General features: G+C 42.2%; 1 protein-coding gene across 5 annotated transcripts in view; it reads left to right on the forward strand.

Annotated features, from left to right (window-relative positions):
• The window catches only part of cep112 (centrosomal protein 112), a 144,387-nt gene that overhangs the window by 22,837 nt on the left and 101,131 nt on the right, over positions 1 to 20,419 (forward strand). For all 5 annotated transcript variants that reach the window (XM_015356208.2, XM_015356211.2, XM_015356214.2 and 2 more), the window contains exon 9: positions 16,282 to 16,368. In XM_015356208.2, the coding sequence (XP_015211694.2) occupies positions 16,282 to 16,368 (87 nt within the window). The remainder of the gene's footprint in view (positions 1 to 16,281; positions 16,369 to 20,419) is intronic.

The raw sequence follows: 20,419 nt of genomic DNA on the forward strand, positions 1-20,419 counted from the left end.
CTTTCCAGGGGGAAAGGTTGCAACACAGCACGCTGTCATGGGTGTTTACTTTATAGCCTGACTGGGGGAAAGGCAGTGTCTAAACTAAAGGCCTGTGGTTTGAGAGATGCGTGTTACTGGAAACGGACTGTAACAGGTGCTGGTCTGGCAAAATGGGGCAGCTCTGGAAAGAAAGGGGGCTTAGTGGAGAACCTGAAACAGGTGGCTGCTGGAAAAAGTATCTTTTTTTATGGGGGGGAAGCACTGACTTACAGTATGTGGAAGAGAAGTCACCTCATTGCTAGCCTTTAATGTGGATTTGCCCTGAATACAGCATGTGGCATTGGTCCGAGCATCTTGTTGAATTTGTGTTCAAATGCGACTAGGCTTGCCTTGGCTCTAGTACAGGGGTGTGCAGTCCTGTCTGCAGGGGGCTCCCGGTCTCTTCCCACTGCACCCTGAAGAGGTTGAATTGGCCTTGTTTAACCAGTAACTAGCTGAGCTGGAATGAAACCCCACAGACAAACTGGGCCTTCGGGACCACGACTGGACACCCCTGCTGTAGAACATGTACTAGGTGGGCCCCTGCTCTGCAGTGAAATCTGTTAGAGTTCTTGAATGTAACCAGCAGACCCTTTAGAGCTTAATACACAAAAGTTTGTAGATTTGGGGGTTTTGTGCAGTTGGCCATAGAAACATATGCAAAGTTCCCATCAAATACCAATGCAAGCTTATATCCCATCTTCCTAGCTCATTGATCCCAAGATGTCATCCTGCCATTTTGGAAGAGTCGTGGGGAACACCTTTATGTAGCTTTATGGTTGGGTTAAGGTTGAGTAGCTTGTCCTCGTTTGCAGGGTGGCCCCTTCCATGCCTTAGAATCATGGTACTGGCAGCCGTGTGCTGTAGGTAGTGTGAATCTTGCTGATAATTGACCGGGTGTCTGAGGAATTCTTCTCAGTGTTGAATCCTGGGACTAGCTTTAGGACAGCAGTTGTTCTAATGTTTATTCCACCCAGTGTCTTGTCTGTTTAGGAACATACAATATAGGGAGGTGAATCAACTGGCCTGCTCTAAGGCTCATATAACATTTAATGTTCCTGCCACCACTACTAGTAGCAAGTTGCTTTTGTTTTAGACTTTTAATTTGGATTAAAAAACATTCTGTCTGCTCCAGCCTGTTATAGTTCCGTTTGTTTTTTTCAGTTATGATTAGCATATGTGTCGGGAAAATCCTCAGGAGCCTGTTGTGTTGCTCAGAGATGACCAGCGCAGATAAAAGCGCTGTCCTCTCACAGCAGTGCTAGAGCCGGCAGGTGAGCCCGAACTTTGCATGAGGGGCTGACTTGTGTGTACAGTGTCGTTATTGTGGTTCAGTGTTGTGTGTGGGGGGAAAAAGGGAACTGTCAATACAGTGGTTTTAAGTTTCACTTCCCACGATAGGTGAGGACGTTTGTTTTGCAGGTTTCAGTCTGGAGTTTACAGGCGGGTGGCTCGTAATGGAGCCCGCCTGGGGGACCCATTGTACAGCGCTGTGCATTGTTTGATGTGAACGAGGTCACGGCTTTGACTTCATCGCTCTGGGATGAACGTGACAACCATTTCTTTTTCCCATGAACAAGAAAGTGGAGGCTATCACTGATCAAGACAGAAGTCAAAACATTTCTCACCGCCGAGTTTATTTTTTCAGGCTTCTCCAGAGGGACTGGGTGCTGGAGCGTGTGATGTGTTTCTGATAAGGTGCAGGGGTCTGTGAGACTCTGGCTTCATACACAGGGTGCAAGAGCGCTTAGTCCCAGCTGCTTGACTGTGTTCTTGAATTAGCAGGAACATACTTATTGTTTATTAGCATTTCATCATCAACAGCTGGGTGGTGTCATGATTTGGAAGCTTGCTAAGCATTTATCCTTGGCCTCCATCTTTTGAGAAAGGTTTAGACTCAGCAGCTCAATGCTTCGCAACCAACTGAAAAAATCCTCTCTTTCCATTCAAAGCACGATATGTTTTAGTTTTTTGTAATCTTTTTTGGCATTGCCAGAGGTGCTATATTTTTTTCTCTTGCACATTCTGAGCCACAGCCTCTATAACAGGTTACTAATAAAAAATGAATCAAGGACGATCCTCTTCAGCAGGGTTCGAAGGAGAAATGCAATTTGGAATTTGTGCTGCAGCTGGTACTTTGCAGTACAGGCTTTAAGAAGATTTAGCGTCTCCTCATCTAATCTCTCGGCTGCAGAGAGATGAATGCATTTCCACAGCTCTCGCGTCCTCCTTTAAACCTGGGCTCAGAATGGAAGTATTTTTTTTTTGCCAGAACACTCCCAATAGATCCCATTTGTGTGTCCCTGATAATTATCTCATAAGGCCGTTTCTGTTGAACAGTCTGTTTCTGATGGGAATGTTTTAAAGTACAGTTGGGATGCCCAGGTTTTCCCAGTAGGGTGCCGCTGTGGAACACTTCTGAACTGCCTTTTCCCAAATTCCCCAGGAGCCCTCAAGGAAAAGATTGATTTTTTTTTTAATTACAGCCTAAAATAATCTACTTTAATAGTCCCACCGGTTTTCGTTTCAAAATATTCTGATAAAATATCTGAATTTATAAAAAATTGATGCAAAAGAAATTAGCCAAAGTAGGGATAGAGAGGCTTCCAATTTAACAGTGTGCCTGTGCCTTGGGTTTTCCCTTCTTTTTCATCTTATCAGGCTGATATTAAATAAGGGCAGGGGGTACTCAGAAATCCATAATCTGTTAAAGGCTGAACATATTCCGTTTTCTTGTCAGCCAGCATCAGCCCCTACCCCTGACTGCTGTATGGTTACAGAATCTACAGTGGAATTTATAGTAAACAAACTCCCCAGTCAAGCATGTCCAGTCATCAAAGTAAAGGGTTTTGTTTGGTTTTTGGACGCAAGACTTGTTTTGTGAACGTAGTCATACATATACAGTCCTCATGTATGGTGATGTCCGGGTGAGCACCTGAAGCTGCTGTACTGTGGGATTTCAGTCTAATCTGTTTCTTACTCACTTTGTATTTCGTACTGCAGTGCCGTAGCTTCTCGTAGCCTGGGGCTTACTAATTTGCTTAGTGTTTTGTCCTTCTACAACTGTGCTGGACTTTACTGTACCAAACTATACAACTATACTGTAGTATTGCATACTGCATTGTGCCATACAGCTCAGTAATGAACTCTGTACCGAGCTACCACTCTATACTGATCTGTACTTGAGCATAATGTAGTATACTGGACTGTCCTGCACTGTGACATAAGTGGACCTATGTCAAACTACTAGTAATGTGCTGTACTTCACTCTGCCATACTACTCTGTACGGGGCCTGCAGTTTTGTTGCACATTGTTGTTTACTTGAGAGGTATTCCTTATCCCATGACCTAAAACACATGAGTATACAGTATCTCCTTGTTGCTTTCTGAACCAGCCTGCCTGCATGCAGTTGCTTCCTACTTTCCAAAAACGTCCTCTACGTGGACCGATTTGTATCGCGACCCTAAGCGTTTGTTCTTCCTCACGATGCAAATTCCATTTAAATAAAACTGGGACCTGCAGGTGCTGGACTCCAGGTGTTCGGTGATTTACCCCTCCCATGTGTAAATTACCTTTTCACACTGACAGATTGATATAAAACAAATGCATATAAGTAGAGTTATACTTTAGTTTCAGAGGCTGTAGTGATCGCAGAAGTTTCTTTTTGTCTGTGGCTACCTTTTGTGATCACCCCTAGACTGTTATCAGGGCGGTACTGCGGATCACGGGTTTGAGCAGTGGTTTGTACTTGTAACAGGATGGGTATGGGTTCGAATCCCAGGTGCAACACTGCTGCCATACTCTTGAGCAAGGTCCTTCACTCACATTACTCTAGTCAAATACCCTGTTGTGTAAAAGAGTACAAATGATATTACCCACGGCTACCTACATCATCTAAAATGTTCACAAAGAATATGAATAGTCACTGTATGCTGACTAGATATTTAGCTACAAATGAGTGTTAGAACCAATAGCATTTGCTGTATTTTTTGGAATACCTGTCATTTAAAATAGACTGAGAGAGAGACTAATAATTATGCACATGCTGCATATACAGTACAATGACAGTTTGGCTATGTTAGTTTCGACATTCTTTCAGCAAAGGTGTTTTAGTGTTTTGAGTGCAGTGCACAGAAATGCCTATATATAAATTCTAGAGAGTGAGATCTGCACCTAGTGAATGAACATTTACTTACAGCCACTATGAGAGAATATTGTCACTCTAAGAGTACTGTAGCTATGGTAACAGTATTCTTTTTTCTTTGCAGATATCTGGACTTTGTTCTAAGTAAAGATACAGGCAGTGTACAGGGAACACAGTCCCAATGTTGATATCACGCTGAATACCTCATTTATTATTTATTAACGTCTCATTCACTGCATGAATATGCCCATCATTCTGTGTAAATGTATAGTATACTGTGATATATACAGTATAAATGCACTGTAATTCTGAAGCCTCTGCATTTCTCTAAAGTAGTTCTTCAGTTTATAGTCAATGCTGGCTCTCAATTGTATTCTAATGCTGTTTTTTAGTACTTTTCAAAACCCTAATAGTGCTGTGCATAAGCACATATGTAACACACAGAAGTATTACAAAAAGAGAAAAACCACAGCAAACTGGAATAGGAGAACAGTTAATCCATTAAAAGCATCTTTAAGTGAGTTTGAAGTTGCAGTGTCTCTAATGCATTCGGGCAGTGAGCTGCACAGATGTGGTGCTGTATGTGAGAGGCTCCGCTGTTCGCTCTATAGAAACGGTCTTTGGCAGAATGAAAAGGCCTGAATCATCTGATCTTAGATTAGGAGCTGGACTGCACTCATGCAGTAAGTGCTTAAGGTCACTTGGAGCTAGCCCATACATTCCCATGAGAGATGGTCATTGTACATGTGGAAACTCCATGCAGGAGAAACTCAACATGTGAATTTTCGGTGTCTTCTAAAGTAAAGGAAGATGTGTTTTTTTCATTTAAAATAAAAAATTGCTGTTAATTACAAGCAGAGGACCAATGATGCCTGTGCTGTTTTTGCATAAAGATAAAAGGAGAATGACTGATATTTGAACCCTGTTTGTGCAGGCCAAAAAAAAAAGCTTTTTTTCCATCCTTACTTTGTGAGTCATAATTATTCTCAGTTAATCAGGGAAAACTTTTCTAGTTTTCTGTGAATGAAGTTGCTCTTGATAACTATCTCATTATGGGAAGGATTGTGCAACAAATCAGAAACGTTGCCCGAAGACAGCTGAGTCATCCCTTCTTTCCTGTAAAGCCTGCATGGGTTTTGCGTCTGCACTGCAAGTAAGTACAGGTAGAAGTCAGTCTGAGATGGTGATGTATTATCTTTCCTGTGTGATCTCCGCACTGCCTCGTGCATCCTGGAAAATAAAAACACGGGGCAGCTTTCCTGAACATTGAGTAACTGCACTTAGTGGGAGATGGTCCCGCCCATATTCATCAGAGGCTTTCCCGATCCTGTCCTCGTGCCTATGATACCTGGAGATGTTCTGCTGGCCTGGGAAGAGCCGTGGGCTGTGTTTCACGGGGCGAGCAGCGTACCTGGGAGGTGATCCATTCCAGCCCAGGGCACACCTGTCTCAGCTGGTACTGCCCACTGTCTGCTCCCCCTCCCAGCCCACTTCCACGCTACGCTGGGGAGTCCCCTGAGAAGGCCGAGCACAGACTGCCTGAGCCGTACTCCTCTTTCCAGGGCTCGAGAGTTCAATTGGTCTTACGCCTTCTTTCCGAAGAAGAAACCTCCAACATTAACCTTTTATTTTTTTTAGATTTTTTAAAACTCCTCCCTTTTATGCATATTGATCAACTTCACTTTCTGATCTCTGTCATGCATAATAATTAATAAGAATTCCTTACACTTATATAGCACTTTTCTGGACACTCCACTCAAGTGATTTACAGGTAATGGGGCTCCCCTCCACCACCACCAGTGTGCAGCCCCACCTGGATGATGTGACAGCAATCAAAGTGCACCAGTACTCTCCCCACACACCAGCTCTCAGTGGGGAGGAGGGCGGAGTGATGAAGCCAGTTCAGAGAGGGGGGTTATTAGGAGGCCATGATGGGTAAAGGCCAGGGGGAAATTTGGCCAGGAGGCCGTGGTAATACCCCTACTCTTTTCGAGAAATGTCCTGTGATTTTTAATGATCACGGAGAGTAAGGATCTCGGTTTTATGTCTCATCCATAGGATGGCACTTTTTTACAGTATAGTGTCCCCATCACTATACTGGGGGCGTTAGGACCCACACAGACCGCAGGGAATAAAAAAGTAATAGGTTTATTCCGTGCTGAAAAGAGAAGAAAGAAACCAAAACATTTTGGCCACAGACCCTTTTTCAGGTGAGAGTCAATTTTTACTGTATTAGGTCTTCATCACTATACTGGGGCATTAGGACCAACAAACACTGCAGGGTGAGCGCCCCCTGCTGGTCCCACAAACACCTCTTCCAGCACCAGCCTTAGTTTTTCCTAGGAGGTCTCCTATCCAGGTACTGGCCAGGCTCACACCTGCTGAGCTTCACATAGTGGCATACTGTAACTCCTTTTTTCGGGTGTCTTGCCATTATGACATGGACTCCCGCCATGTTCTCAGATTCCTTTGGTCTCCCCAGTGCTGCTTCAGAAAGGGTTCTTCACACCCCTGTAAGGAGGACACTGAGAAAATGTAGTCTACCTTGGTTACTGTTGGCCACGTCTCTGTGTCCTCACCAGCATTGAACTATTGAACTGTTGGAGTTTCCTTCTCCTGTGGCCAAAGCAATGGACGGATGTACTTGTCCTTCTTTTCCACTTTTATTTCTTAAATCTCTTTGTGTGTATTCCTAAGTGAAATAGGAATGCTGTGTTATAACCAAAAAAAAAAGAAAAACAATATAACATCTGCTTCTTCAGGATGAAGACTGTGAAGCCGGATTCTGTTCTTTGTTTGCAGACATTCTGCTCTAGGCATCATGTTATGTGATGTGTAACATGTGGCACCTTTGGGAGATACCTTTTCCAATATTGTTCTGCACTTCACTGCAGGAGTAAAGCATGCAGTCTATTTTTTTTTTTTTGCTGAAGACAGTTGCTGAGCGGGGGCTTATTTAATTGATCTTGTCAGTGGGCACTCAAGGCCTCAGAACTGCTGAGATTTCCCTTATAGACCAAGGATCTGGGTGTCAGGATGAAGGCATCTGCAGAGGATTAGTGTGTGAAGTCAGAGGAACGTACTGTAAAGTGTAGAGTATAAAGGATTGCTAAAAGATTTTCCAAACTGCGCTTCTTCCTTATGCAGTGTGGTAGTATAATGAGATATGTGATAGCTGTCCGCTGTTACGTTTCTGTATCTGGAGACAATCTGTCCAGGGGTATATGTTAGAATGCTTTCATGGTTTCATTACCTTTCAATGATAATGACAAGTTTATAGTTACATTTTATCTTTATTTGTTTAGTGCACCTTGAGATTATGAGACTCATAAATGTGCTCCTGACTAAAGACATTGATTCTGTGCTCTCCTGGCACAAGGTATTTCTGTGTCATTGCCTGGAGGAGAAGACGTGCTCTGAGCACAGGGTTATAGTATTCTGTACTGCAGGTCAGCCCTTGGTCTTGAACTGATCCGGTCCTATAGGTTTTATAGTTGTTTCCAGTTATTGGTTAATTAAACCACTCATTAGTTCAATTTGTTTATTGAGCTGGTTTGGAAAGAATGTCAGAATGTGGTGTACCATGACCAAGACCTGAGACACTTGGAGCTACTCCTGCACAGAGCTTCACTGTTGTAACCAAAACCCTACTGTCAAGAAACTGGATGAGATTCTTGAATGAATTAGCAACTAACTGCCAAAAGAGCTGCAATAACAGATTCCCTTATAATTTCAGGCTTAGAGTATGTACAGTAGCTCCCAGCCTGACTGAGACTGGCACAGTATTGGCATGGGAACCCAGCGAATTCCATGAACCAGCAGGCACTGGGAAGCTGTGAAATAAGAACAGTTCACAACAGGCTGTTCTGAAGGAGGAGGGGTGGGGCAATCGGTCTTCAGCTGGAAAACCCTCCCCTGGTGAAAGGAATCCAAGCGTTTTCATCTGTGCTGAGGCTGAGGCAAGCTGCCTTTCTCAGTAGTAAATCCTTCCCTGGCTGTAAGGGGTCACATAGTTTTCTTCGCACCTTGGTTCCGAATGTGTCTTTAATTATATGTTAAATTTGTATATTTACATGAGGTGCATGCTTTTCTGTTTTGTTTAAAGCACCACAAGGTATTGAAAAGTAGGAGCATATTATTTCAGTGCACACTTACAGCTGCTTCTTCCTCTGTGAGAAGGGAAGCCATGCTTAAGAACAATAGGTTGAGGAAACAGAGGAACAGAAAACGCACTTTAATGATGAGACTAGAGATTTTCGGTATCGGATTTTAGTAGGGCGTAAGATGACACAATTTTTTTTTTTGTCCTGGTTCTGAACAACTTGCACGCACACACTCTGACACATACGCTGTGCTGTGTTTTATGTCAAGGCTGGGATTGTGAAAAGGCTGTGTTTCTCACGGGTCCTGGCAGCCCATATTAAAAACATGGGAGAAACGTCAACATCACAATTACTCTGGTTATGAATGAAAGCGGGGGGGGGCCGGGAAATAAAACAGTAAGATCAGTTTTCACCGCTTGATTTGAGAGTCAAATGAGAAGCAGATGTTCGCATTAAGCAATGAAATGGTCCCTTCAGCTCCTCCCCCAATCATTCCATGCACCACCCACTGGTGTTGGAGAGATTCGGGGGCTGCAGGGGTAAGTGATGTAACCCTTTCCTGCTCCCCTCTTGTTTTTATTTCCGTAATAAATAACGGAGGCCATGGAGGCTGGTTTTGGTTTGGTGCCTTTGAGTCATGTCTTCACAGTGGATGAGCAGCTTCCTGCTTCTTCCTTCAGTTAGCTCGTGCAGCAGCAGTCTTGTCCCAGTCTCGGTTGAGTGTGGCAAATGCACAGCTGGAGTGATCTTCAGCTGCGTTTCCCCAGCACGGGTTTCCATTATTCGCTGAGAAAGCGTGTTGTTTTTTTTCCCTCTCACAAGGACATCAGATCCTACTAATAATGATTACGAACGAGAAGAGGCTATTCAGCCTGTCTAGCACATTTGTTTTTTACCCGTTATTAATCGATCCAAGGATTTCATACATGCGTTCATTGAAGGAAACCAGGATTTCATAAATGCAGTTCCTAGTAGTTCCCACTTTAGTCACCGCTTTTAGCCACTTCATGATCAATAAACACATCACTAAGTAGAGTCACATGTCTGGCACTTTGTTTAAACGTGTCTCACTGAGTAGTCTTAATGACTTTAATGAGAGGGATGTTTTCATGGATATAATAATTGATATGCAGATCATAGGGCAGGCTCATGAAAGCTGATGGGACCTGAGATGAAACTTTGTGAGCATCTTCAAAACTAGTCCGAATCAGAGGTAAAAAGAATTAAGTTCCGAGTAGCTAAAGGACAACTGGCAAAAAAAATGTCCTGGTAGACTGGGCTCCTCCTGAAAAAACAACTAATAAAGTTAGGGGCAGTGATCGGTGTGGCACTTTGAATCTTTCCCCAGTGAAAATCCATGAGGATCAAAATGCGTTATCTCTTTAGTGATTTACTGCACTTAACAGAGGTGTGCTGTTACATTTTTTTTGCCTGGTTTTGAGCCATCGGCTTTAAGATTGAACTCTTACGGGTATTTTCTTGAGAAAGTACGGAATAAAATAAGACCGGGATTTGTGCTGAACTGTGGCTGCGATCGCTTTGTGCTTTGATTCAACTGAGTAAACGTATTTTTGGAGCATAATTGCAAGATGGCGGTGAACCGCATCTTAAATTTTTTAAAATGTCTGTGTTTATTCAAGATGAAAAGAGCCATCATCTTCTCATCCTTCCGAGCAGAAAACCACAAACAGATACTTGTTTTGACAATCAAAAAGGGAGAACAGTTAGTGTATGTGAGTGGGATCCAGGGGAATCTGGCTCACCTCAGCTCCCTGTTTGAACACAGAACATCTGCTAAACTGTACTCTTCACCTGCCCACCTGTGAACGAATGATCTTTTGATTATTGATACTCCATTAATGCTTTCCCAGCCCCGGTTTATATAACAGATGTCGGCAGAGGGTGTCAAGAAGATTGATGTTTCTAATACAAACCTTGAGACAAGATGTTTTCACTGAAGGAATCTTGAAACGCGAGGAATATATGTGTTGTGCTTTTTTTTTATGGGGGTAGGTTTTCATGAGTTTAAGCTTCAACTGATGTGGTTTGAAAAACTTTTTTTGAAAAAGCGCATTTGAAGATGTTACTCTGAAGAACCCACATCATGCTAGGTTCCATGGAGTAATTTCAGTTGTTTTTTTTCCTGACAGGTTTGTTGTATTTGGTGATTGTAAAAAAATAGAAGTAAATATATTTAGCAGGTGCTGTGTTTTAGACTTCTGATGGAAAAAGTTTTCAAGAGCTGCACCTAGGTTTATGTTAGTACTGTAATTCATTCTTCCATTAGAATATAATGTTTACAAATGGGATTTATAGCTGATTTAGTTGATGTCATGTAGGTATGTCTGTAAAGAATCCAGGTACCAACTTTTACAGGGTTGCTGTGTAGCTTGTTCCATACTTCCACAATCCTTGTGTAAAGGAATTTTTACATATGCTTCCATGTAGTTTCCACTCACGTCTATAAGATTAACTTTGTCAGTGTTTTTGAGGTTTTTTGGGCATTTGGATCAGGACTCCTTGTAGTTTTCTTTGTTCAAGACTGAAAAATTGTTCTTTTAGCCTGTCAATAAAGGATATTCATGTGACCACAGGAGTGTCAAACCCCAGAGCTCTTCCCTGGAGTGATTTCAGCGCAGAGATATCTTTTTTGTATTGTGGAGCACTAACTTGTTTGAGCCTCCAGCATTATGGTCCAGAGTTCAGCAGCTGCTCAGAAGTGTAAAAGGTATGTATTATATGAGTAGCTTCCAGCCAGTGATGCTGGGAATCTGTAAAGGAGAAGAGTTTGTAATGTGTCGATGTTTGGAAAACAAACACATCAGACAATACTGGCAGACTGTTCCAAATCAGGGCAACACATTCTGGATAATTGCAAATCACTCAGACATGAAAGAACTGCAATTATCAAATGTTTAAAGTGGCTATATTTATATGTAAACTTATGTGTTTGCAGAAAGAAAAAAATATATGAATTATGAATCCATGATGTCTGTAAATTTTTAATTAATTTTGGAGTACAAACAGCATGTGAATTGTAAGCCTTCAATCATGTTACCCTAGGGATTTCTGATACATTTCCTTTCATCTACCAAAGTATTTATTGGGTTAGAAATTTAAATAAAAATAGCATGGAAAATCTTAATAAACATTTGTGTATTTTTTGTGAGCATGAATATGCTTCAGGATTGGATGATAGTTATTATTAGCTGGATAATTTTGTGACAGTGTTCATTTTGACCTCTTTGATGTTGTTTACCTGTATTAAAGAGATCTTTAGGTTTTAGGTTTTGCGCTATTAAATATTTCATACTATTGTCCAAAAATGCACTGCCCTACAGAGATCAGGCAGTAAATTTAATATATTTTCACTGGAAAATGGTATTAATTTGCACTTTATCTAACAGGTCAGGTTAATTTGGCAGGCATGTATAGAGTTCATAAACGTCTTCATTAAACAAAAAAGAAAATAGTCCTTTGTACCTCCATGCTCACTGCAGTCTGGTCTATTTTTAGAAAGGTGAATTAATTGTTTTTTGTACACAAAAAAAATAAAAGTAAAACTACAAAAGCTGAGCATCCCTCAGCTAAACTAACATAAAGAATTTACAATTAACCGTTAGTTTGGTAGAATACTTGTTCTACTGGTCATGCTTTAGCCTAGGTAAGTGTGTTATTGCTTAATTGTCCAAACACTGACCCCTGCAGGACAGGCTTTTTATAAAAACCTCTGCTGAAGAGAAGCAGAGAGGTGCCATTAAAGGTCCCAGGCCTTGCCGTCATGTGTTCACAGTTCTGTGCCTACAGTAGGTTAAGAGGAGGCAGGAGAATGCTGTTGACGGGTGTCCAGGCTCTGTGTGTCCTAGCACGTTTGTCAGCACTCTGGGAATGGGATGTCAAAGACTTCGCAAGACACCAAAGAGGATTTAATACTGCCTTGATAACTCAGCATGAAGTGCCAGCTGCCGTGGTCTAGGTTTTGGCTATAAGGGGTCCTCAAGCATTTTTATTCAAAGCAATTTACAGGGACTAGGATGTGAACGTTACACGACCAAAGACACTTTACTATACAGACAGTTTTAAGATGTAATCTGAAACAGGGAAGCTCCGTCACTTGCACAGGGTTCTAAAAATAGAAAACAACAGCTAGGAACCTTTTGGTAGCTAAAGATGTAGTTTAATTGCTTCATTTTGCCAATTATTTGACAATATCTTCCTCTTGCTTTGCACTGTCATTTCTGTGAGACTTATTAAAGATATTAAAGGAAATGCAGAAAGTGGACGAAAAATTGGATCACCTGGGTAAGTCAGGAAGGAATTCCAAGTATTTTGAGAGCGAGGGTGTCCACACAGGTGTGTCTCATACATTAATTAAGCAAATAACATCCCAGCGTGCTTAGGGTCATAAAAATGCTGAGCAGGTCTGGTTGCCCATAATTCTGGCCAGCATGGCTGCAGGAGGAAACCTCTGTAGCTTCAGAAAGAGGGTTAGAACAGCTGGCCTGTTTGGCAGGAGCTTCAGTGATGAAGACCGCTCAACTCGCTGATGTTTCATGAGCAACCGCCAGCCATGGAAGTCTGAGGGAAGCAACAGTGAGCAGAATCGCGTGATCCGGGATCGTGGTACCTGTACCAGGCAGAACAATTGACCAACTGCTGATCAACTGACTACATATTACAGCTTGGGGTATCAAACTGCTGCATTCATCACAAACATTTCTGCCACAGAGCAGAGTACCGTAGTCGGGTTGCAGCATCTAAACGTCTCGGCACATCTGGCAGCCCATGTTGTGCGAGTCCAACGGTGCAAAGACCACAGGCGATGGACTACAGAGCAGGGGAGAAGTGCCATGTGATCAGATGAGGTATCCTTTGCCATGTTCTCGACAAACGGATGAGGACTTGGGGGGTGCCAGGCTAAAAAACTCCAGCAAGGCAAGGTCAATAAAAATTGCTAATTAATGGGACTGAGTGATAATCTTCAGCCCGTGTTCCTGCAGAAAGGGGTGTCTTCCAGGATAACAGAGCCCAATGGTTTGATGAGCATGACAATACTGTTCAGTCACCAGATTTTAACCCAGTTGAGCTTTTATGAGATATTCTGGAATGACGCCTAACACAGCCCTGTTAATTGACTTTACATTGGTGTTACTATTTTATTTTGTCTGCTACCTACAGATTCTTCAATGTTCGCTTATGTAGACTAACTCTTTTTGACTAATTTTGAATTTCTTCCCAGCTACAGTACATTTAATGTTACCCATCAGTATTTATTTATTAAAGGTTATTTTCTCCCCTTGTTTTTTAATGGTTTAAACTTTGGAATCCGAACCGAATTAAATATATGTAGTGCATCAGCTTTGTAGATATCAGAAAATATTTTCTTTAAATTACCTTCTTTTAACATGAATACAACTCAAAGTATTTTTTTCCACATTGTGTAACTGAAGTAACTACATTGCTGAGCAGGAGACGTTAAAACCATGCAAGTCCTAGTGAGCCCTAAGGCTGAATTACGGGGAATTCTCTGGCAAAGTTGTCTATTGTAATTCAAGGTTGAGGAATTCCTGGTCTGTAACATGAAGAGTTCATTTTTACCTTGGCTGCTAAAGTAATTATAATATCGCTTTTCAAAACATGACCCTGAAATAAACAAGCTGCTATGTTACTGCTGAAACCCTCAGGAAAGTAAAATAAAAAACGAAAATAAAATAAAAAGTTATCTTGTCCCCTCTTAAGATGAGAGCTGCTTTGCTCTGTCATAAGAAGGGGTATTAACAAGATAAACACTGAAACCCCATTGACATGTTTTTGTCAGAAAGAGGTGGGGTAGAAGTCGCCAGGCGCGGAGTTTGCCTTTTATGTTCTGTTTTGTTGCTGGCACTTAATTTTTCCCCTTCTAAATGTCTGGCTTGTAGGTGGCTGCCAAGCTTTGACTTTCAATTAATGTTGTTGGCAAGAGTCCTGTGGAACCTTGAAACCCATGTGTGTCTGGATGCCACCCCTGCCCTGGAGGGGAACAGATAAGAAGAGACAAGCCAAGAGCAACCACTGCCAGTTCAAAGCACATCAGAGCCCTAGGCAGCAGATAACAGGGGCCCATCTGCATAGCGATGTGTTTATAAAGCTGCAAATTAAGCAGATCAAACACATCGCCTTTTTTTTCCGTAAACACGTGGAAAACATAGACAGAACGGGAATTACAGTCAGCGCGGTGACAAGTGAGAGGTACTTGGGCTGCAGTTAAGGACGTGTGCTGCTGCTGCTGCTGCTGTGGTTTGCGGAAATGGCACACCGCGTTCCAGGTTAGCCAACCATGATGCAGTCGCCTGTGCGTGGGGCGGGGTGTGCGTGAAAGTGCCAACGTCTGTTTGAAGACCAGTTGCCTTGTATCTCACCCCGGCCTGGTCAGAACGGGGATGGAAGAACTCCAAGGAAATCAAGGTCACAGATGCAGGAGGTGTTGGTTGACCAGTAGGTGGCGCTCTTTGCTCTGGAACGACCTCCGCACCAATGCCCCATTGTGGTGACCAGGGACACTGTGCTGAAGGGGGTTCTGTCCTTCGAATGAGACTTTAAACCAAAGTCCTGACTCCTTGAGCATTAAAGAGCCTATGGCACTGTAAGAAGGAGCAGGGATATTAACTCCGGTGTCCAGGTTAAATTCCACAGTGAACAAGCACATTGTGGCATTTCTAAAGTTTCTCCTTAATTCAAGTGCTGAAGCAGTTTCTCATCCCGCTCCCTGCTTAAGTGAGTTTGAAGTGGATCCACTCCTTTATGTTAAGTACTTGGGGATCCTTTGGAATGAAAAGCTTCATATAAATGCAGTTTATTATTATTTTTATTATTATTATTATTCCTTACAAAAGTACTAACTCCTGAGCAACAGACCTTGTGAGAAACAGTGAAGTGCTTCTTGCAAAGCAAATACTTTTAAAAAAAACTAAATGCCACCATCTTTGCAGACTGCAAGTGCAGGAACTATTTATCTGGGGTCTTTTTTCACCTTGTGTCGAGCTCCATTTCAGAAGAGTATAGAACAGTGAGTAACAATGGAAAGACAGCCAATAGGAGGCCCTCACAAGTACAGAAATGCAAGCATGTGTGTATGACAAGCCAAGAATGCGCTCTCTTCCAGCCTATGCGGAGGGGAAAAAATGCCTGAACTTTTGCCCCCCAGTGCTGAGCCCAAATAAAAGAACTTCCTCAAAACAGAACAGTTTTTTGTTTTTCCAGAAACTGTGCGAAATGTGACGTGCTGACAGTCAATAGACTTGAAAGCATTCTTTGATTTCTCAGCTTACAACTGATAAGATCTTTATTTTTGCTTTTTTTTCTAAATAAAATATTTCCTGAAAACCTAATTAAATTTAACTAATCGTTCTGTACTGTGTGTGTCCATTTGTTTCCATGCACCATAGTTATCTGCCTGTAGTAATTTGATTTATCTGAGAAATGTTTGATAAAAAATATTTGGTATTTTTATGTTCTGCTGATCCGTTGCTGTAGTGCCTTCTCCTTTGGAATTAATAGTTCTTTAGTAACTTCCTTCAGACTCTTCAGCTACATTTGATTTAGGACAGGGATCCACCCCTCGTCCTGGAGATCCCCAATCCAGCAGATTTGCTCACCATGAAGTCACCTGTCGGTTCTAGAGATAGGGGACAATAGATTTGTTAAACTGAGTCATCAGATTTTTCAGGGGCTAGTATCACAGTAATCTTCAGCCCTCATGGACCAGAATTCTCTTAATTGAACAGATGACTTGCAGATATCTAAATGGTGTTACCAATCTTAGCCAAAACAGTTTACCTGTCAGACAAACTGGTTTGGGGCTGCTCGGGACCAGGGTTTGAGTCTGAAGGTTTGATGCCCTTAACTGAGTTTCTGAAACTTTGTTCTGACTCAGAAGTAGTTCGGGGCGTATGGGTGAAGCACTCTGTGGGTGGTTTATGGATTTAGATTTGCGGGGTTCCTGCTGTTCATGCTTTTTTTCTCCCCTGGTTTAGCTTGAAATGAAGACAAAAGTACTGGAGGCCAGATGCCACGAGGAGAAGCTGAAGATGCAACAAAAGCATGATGCTGATGTTCAGAAGGTGAGCCCAGCCTGATTCGGTTTGATAACAGCATGGCCTTTCTTACGCTTCCATCTGCAGAGAGCATGTGTGTCTTTTCACTGGCTCTTCATTTTCATTTTTGAAAAATTTAAGGATTAAATTTGTTCGCTAAGGTGCTTTATTGTCATATATTGGCCTCAAATAAATAAATGAGTATTAAAGGGATGTGTAATGTTGCTACTGTACTGCACTGTTATATATAACTGTGATGTACAGTATAACCACACAAACAGTGAAATATAAAATCTCTGGGGAACAGTCCCTAGTGAGACTCAGACTTGCACTGGGAGGGCACCTAATCAAATCCATAGTCCTAAACCTGTCCTCATCCAGTTGCATATGAGACATTCGTTAAGACTTTTCACAGTAAGACTATCTTATCTGGACACTGTGCAGAAGAACGCTTCATTCGCCCCTTTTCATTCAGGTGGCTTTTTTCTTGTCTTCGAGCTGCTCCTTGTAAGATCCAGAGAGCGATACAACTGTAAAGTAACAGATGGAGCTCAGTCTTGGTTTATCTTTGTGAGACTTGGGTGTGGGAGCCGTGCATGAAACATACATGTTCTATGATTTTCATATGACCAGTGAGAGTACATAATGTCTCATCTGAAGGACAGCGCCTTTTCATTACAATATAGAGTCCCCATCACTCTACTGGGACATTAGGACCCACACCGACCGCAGGGTGAGCGCCCTCTTCTGGGCCCTCTAACACCTCTTCCAGCAGCAGCCTCAGCTTTCCCAGCAGCTCTCCCCTCCAGGTACTGACCAGGCTCACACCTGCTGAGCTTCAGTGGGCTGCCAGGTGTGAGTTGCAGGTGATGTTATAGCTGCTGGCATGACTGTAAATGACATCCCAGAATTGTGCTGGTCTTGTGGGGAACTTGTTTCAAGCACACACCAGTAGTTTGGAGTGTACCCTAATCACATTGAAACTGGCTGAAGCAGGGACCTCACAATGCACCCAAGGGTGAAAAACACAGTTTTGCTTAATTTAGCAGAAAATGAATTATTCCAGTACAATTGATAATTGTTTTAAATGGCTTTAATTCTCAACAAGTGAATTAAAAATACTTCTTCATTTTTATGTAGAAAAAAATGAATTATATGGCTGAATTATGTAACTATAATAGATAACATAGTTTATGCAAATTGAATACTATTTATATTATTTGGAAGTTTTTATTTTGAAATAAAAGCACAAGGAAGATGGTGAAAAGGCTGTTGGGGAACACTGTAGCTACAAAAAATAGTATCTAAAATAGTAAATACATTTTCCTAAGCTTATTGTGCAGTAGGATACAGTATGTTTGTCATAGTGCTTTGTTTCAGCACTGGAGACATTTATCTGTCACTTACTGGCTCTGAAACCTGTTGTATAGGTGTGGCGATGAAGTGAGTCAGATTGTTCCTGGGCAATCCTGAGCTTAGCTGCACAATTTATAAAACATCAGTGACAAGGAAACTGGCTGGTCTTGTTTGTTACACGAAAGGCTTGGAAGCTACACAGGTTTCTAATGTTGTCTGGTGTTTCCTGTAAAACAGACTGGAGGCTCTTTTGGAAGGCCTAAGTGACTTTACCAATATTGTATTGAAGCACTCTATTAAAACATTCTCCAGCACTAGAAAAACAATGACGACTGAGAAACATGGCATTTGCACATTGCCAATCAGCAATGGCTTTGAGTTAAATTTAAAGATATTCTCTGCTGGGTCTTTCATAATGTGGCTTCTGGGGACTAGGAAAAGGCCATTCCAGACTACGATTTTTCCTTAATGCCTGACCAGATGCAGGGTCCTCCTGTTTTAATTGTGTGATGCTGTTTCCCAAAAGGACAGCCTGCCGTCGGTCATAATGGTCAGCACACTGTTACAGTGGCACGTCCATGAGCTTTCTCTCAGAGATTGCAAGACTAACTGGCATGAAATAACCAGGAGAGGAATACAGAAATTTGAGTAATGTCCAAAACCTCTGCTAATTGACTTCCTTCTCCTTCTCCTCCTTTTACACTGTATTTATACGCTTTTTATGCCTTTTGTATTTCAAATAGTAGAAAAACTAAAACCCTTAGTCTACTATAAACAAGGGGTAGAATCTAAAGTGCTCAGTTTTTATCTGGTGGCTTTTTGTTGAAGAGCTGCTCTTAAAGCTTCAAAGCCTCCTAAAAGCAGGAGCCTGACTCTTTACAGCCTGTGCTGTCCTAATCCTTGCCGTGACCTGCTGCTGTAACTCAGATGAGAGCCCTGCTAAAATGTTTTCCTTTGGGAGAATAAAGGGGGAAGATTGCCTAGCCTTGAAATATTTTCAAAAAATAAAATTCGCATTTACCGTGACGTCTGCATCTTTCATCTTGTGTCCATGAGACGACGAAAATGAATGGCTCTACATTAGAGTGGGATTTTAATGGAGAAGCTGGGATCACCCTGTGAAGTCCATGTGGCATTTGGAGAAAATCATCGGCTATGTATTTCAAAAAGCTTTTTTCTGTTTTAGCCTTTTTTTCCAAAACTCACCCCTACGGTTTCTTCCTGTGCAGCAGATTTGTGTCCAGTTCTGTCAGTTCATACAGCTTCACTTATATCTTGGCCGACATGAGGACAGCTAAAAATCTTTCCTTTTTCCACTTAAAGGTGGGGGAGAGCAAAAGCATTTGCTCTTTGACTAATTTATTTGTCTGCTGCTTTCATCTAAAGCAGCTTACATTTATACCCATTTGTGCAGCTGAGTGCAGTATTTCATTAGAACAGTTCTGGCAAGTTACCTTGCTCAAGGGTACAACGGCGAGCAGTGCCTCACCTGGGATTTGCGACCGCAACCTTCCAGTTACGGGTTCAGAACCCCAACCACTGCACTACACTGCTCTTATTAAGAAGGTTTATTATTTGTATTGAATGCAGATAAATCCAGCTGCTGAGGTCACGCATTCATTGAAACGTTTCCTGAAATGCATCAAGTTCTCTTCCAGTATGCGACGTGTGTGTGGTGTAACTGGAAATGTAAACACATTCTTCAGTTTGAAAGAGTCGTTGCAGGTTGAGTTAGTCCTGGTCGCCGGATCCCCCACCACAGACAAGGCTTCACTCAGGTTCCTTGCATTACATTTCCCAGGCTGAATCACAAACACTGAGGCAGCTGATCTGCACTGCAGTGTCACACATCAAAGGCCTTCATAAAGGATGTTAATATTTGCTCAGGTGCATCTTTCCGTCCCTTTGCATGGCTTTTGAATACATCAGAGCAAAGATGATCTTCTGAAGGAAGCATCTCAGTGAGAATTAGGGGTGGATGGCAACCCCCCCTTCTACCCTTCTCTCCTGGGCCTTGTAGCCCCAGTTCTCTGCTCAGCCCCCCCCCCCAAACTCAAGTCAGCTCTCCAGGCCGTGAGCCAGTCCCTGGCCCTGTCATGTGACTCAGACAGCTGAACACACTGCCTGACTGTCTGGGAGCTCTTTTTGGAATGCACAGCAAAAGTTGATGGACAGCTTATATTCTGTCTTGAGGAAAAATTAAAGTCATTGTGTATATACAGTACAACTGCACATTAGAAAATATTGTGTTCGGGTATGAACATTTTTGTTGTGACTCATTCATTCTTGATTCCTTTGATGGAAGGATAGTCCTGTTCAGGGGTTGAACAGGGCTGAATAATATGCTTGTTTTAGCTGATGTGCAAAACATTTTCTGTGGTGTGTCTGATGAACAACTTGTCATGGCAAAAACAGTCCGGGTCAATATGTTTTAAATGCTGAATTTACTAAAGGCGGCTTTAGATGTCTCTGTTTTCATTTGGTTGACTAAGGCATATAGTGTATAAAATTCCACCTTAAGATTTGGAATGTCAGACACCACAAAATTTGCCACAGACAGGAGTTTATAGCAGTCCTACAAGTCTTGGTGAGGTCAAGGTTTCACTCCAGCATCTCTCTCAAAAATCTCTAGCTGCCTTTTTTCAAGAGTAAGCAGATTTCATGGGCTTTTCCTCTTGCTCTCCTTGAAACAGTGCCACCAGGGAAGAGCCAGCTCCTTATG

Source organism: Lepisosteus oculatus, chromosome 9, assembly GCF_040954835.1.
Source record: "Lepisosteus oculatus isolate fLepOcu1 chromosome 9, fLepOcu1.hap2, whole genome shotgun sequence".
NCBI classification, from domain to species: Eukaryota; Metazoa; Chordata; class Actinopteri; order Semionotiformes; family Lepisosteidae; genus Lepisosteus; species Lepisosteus oculatus.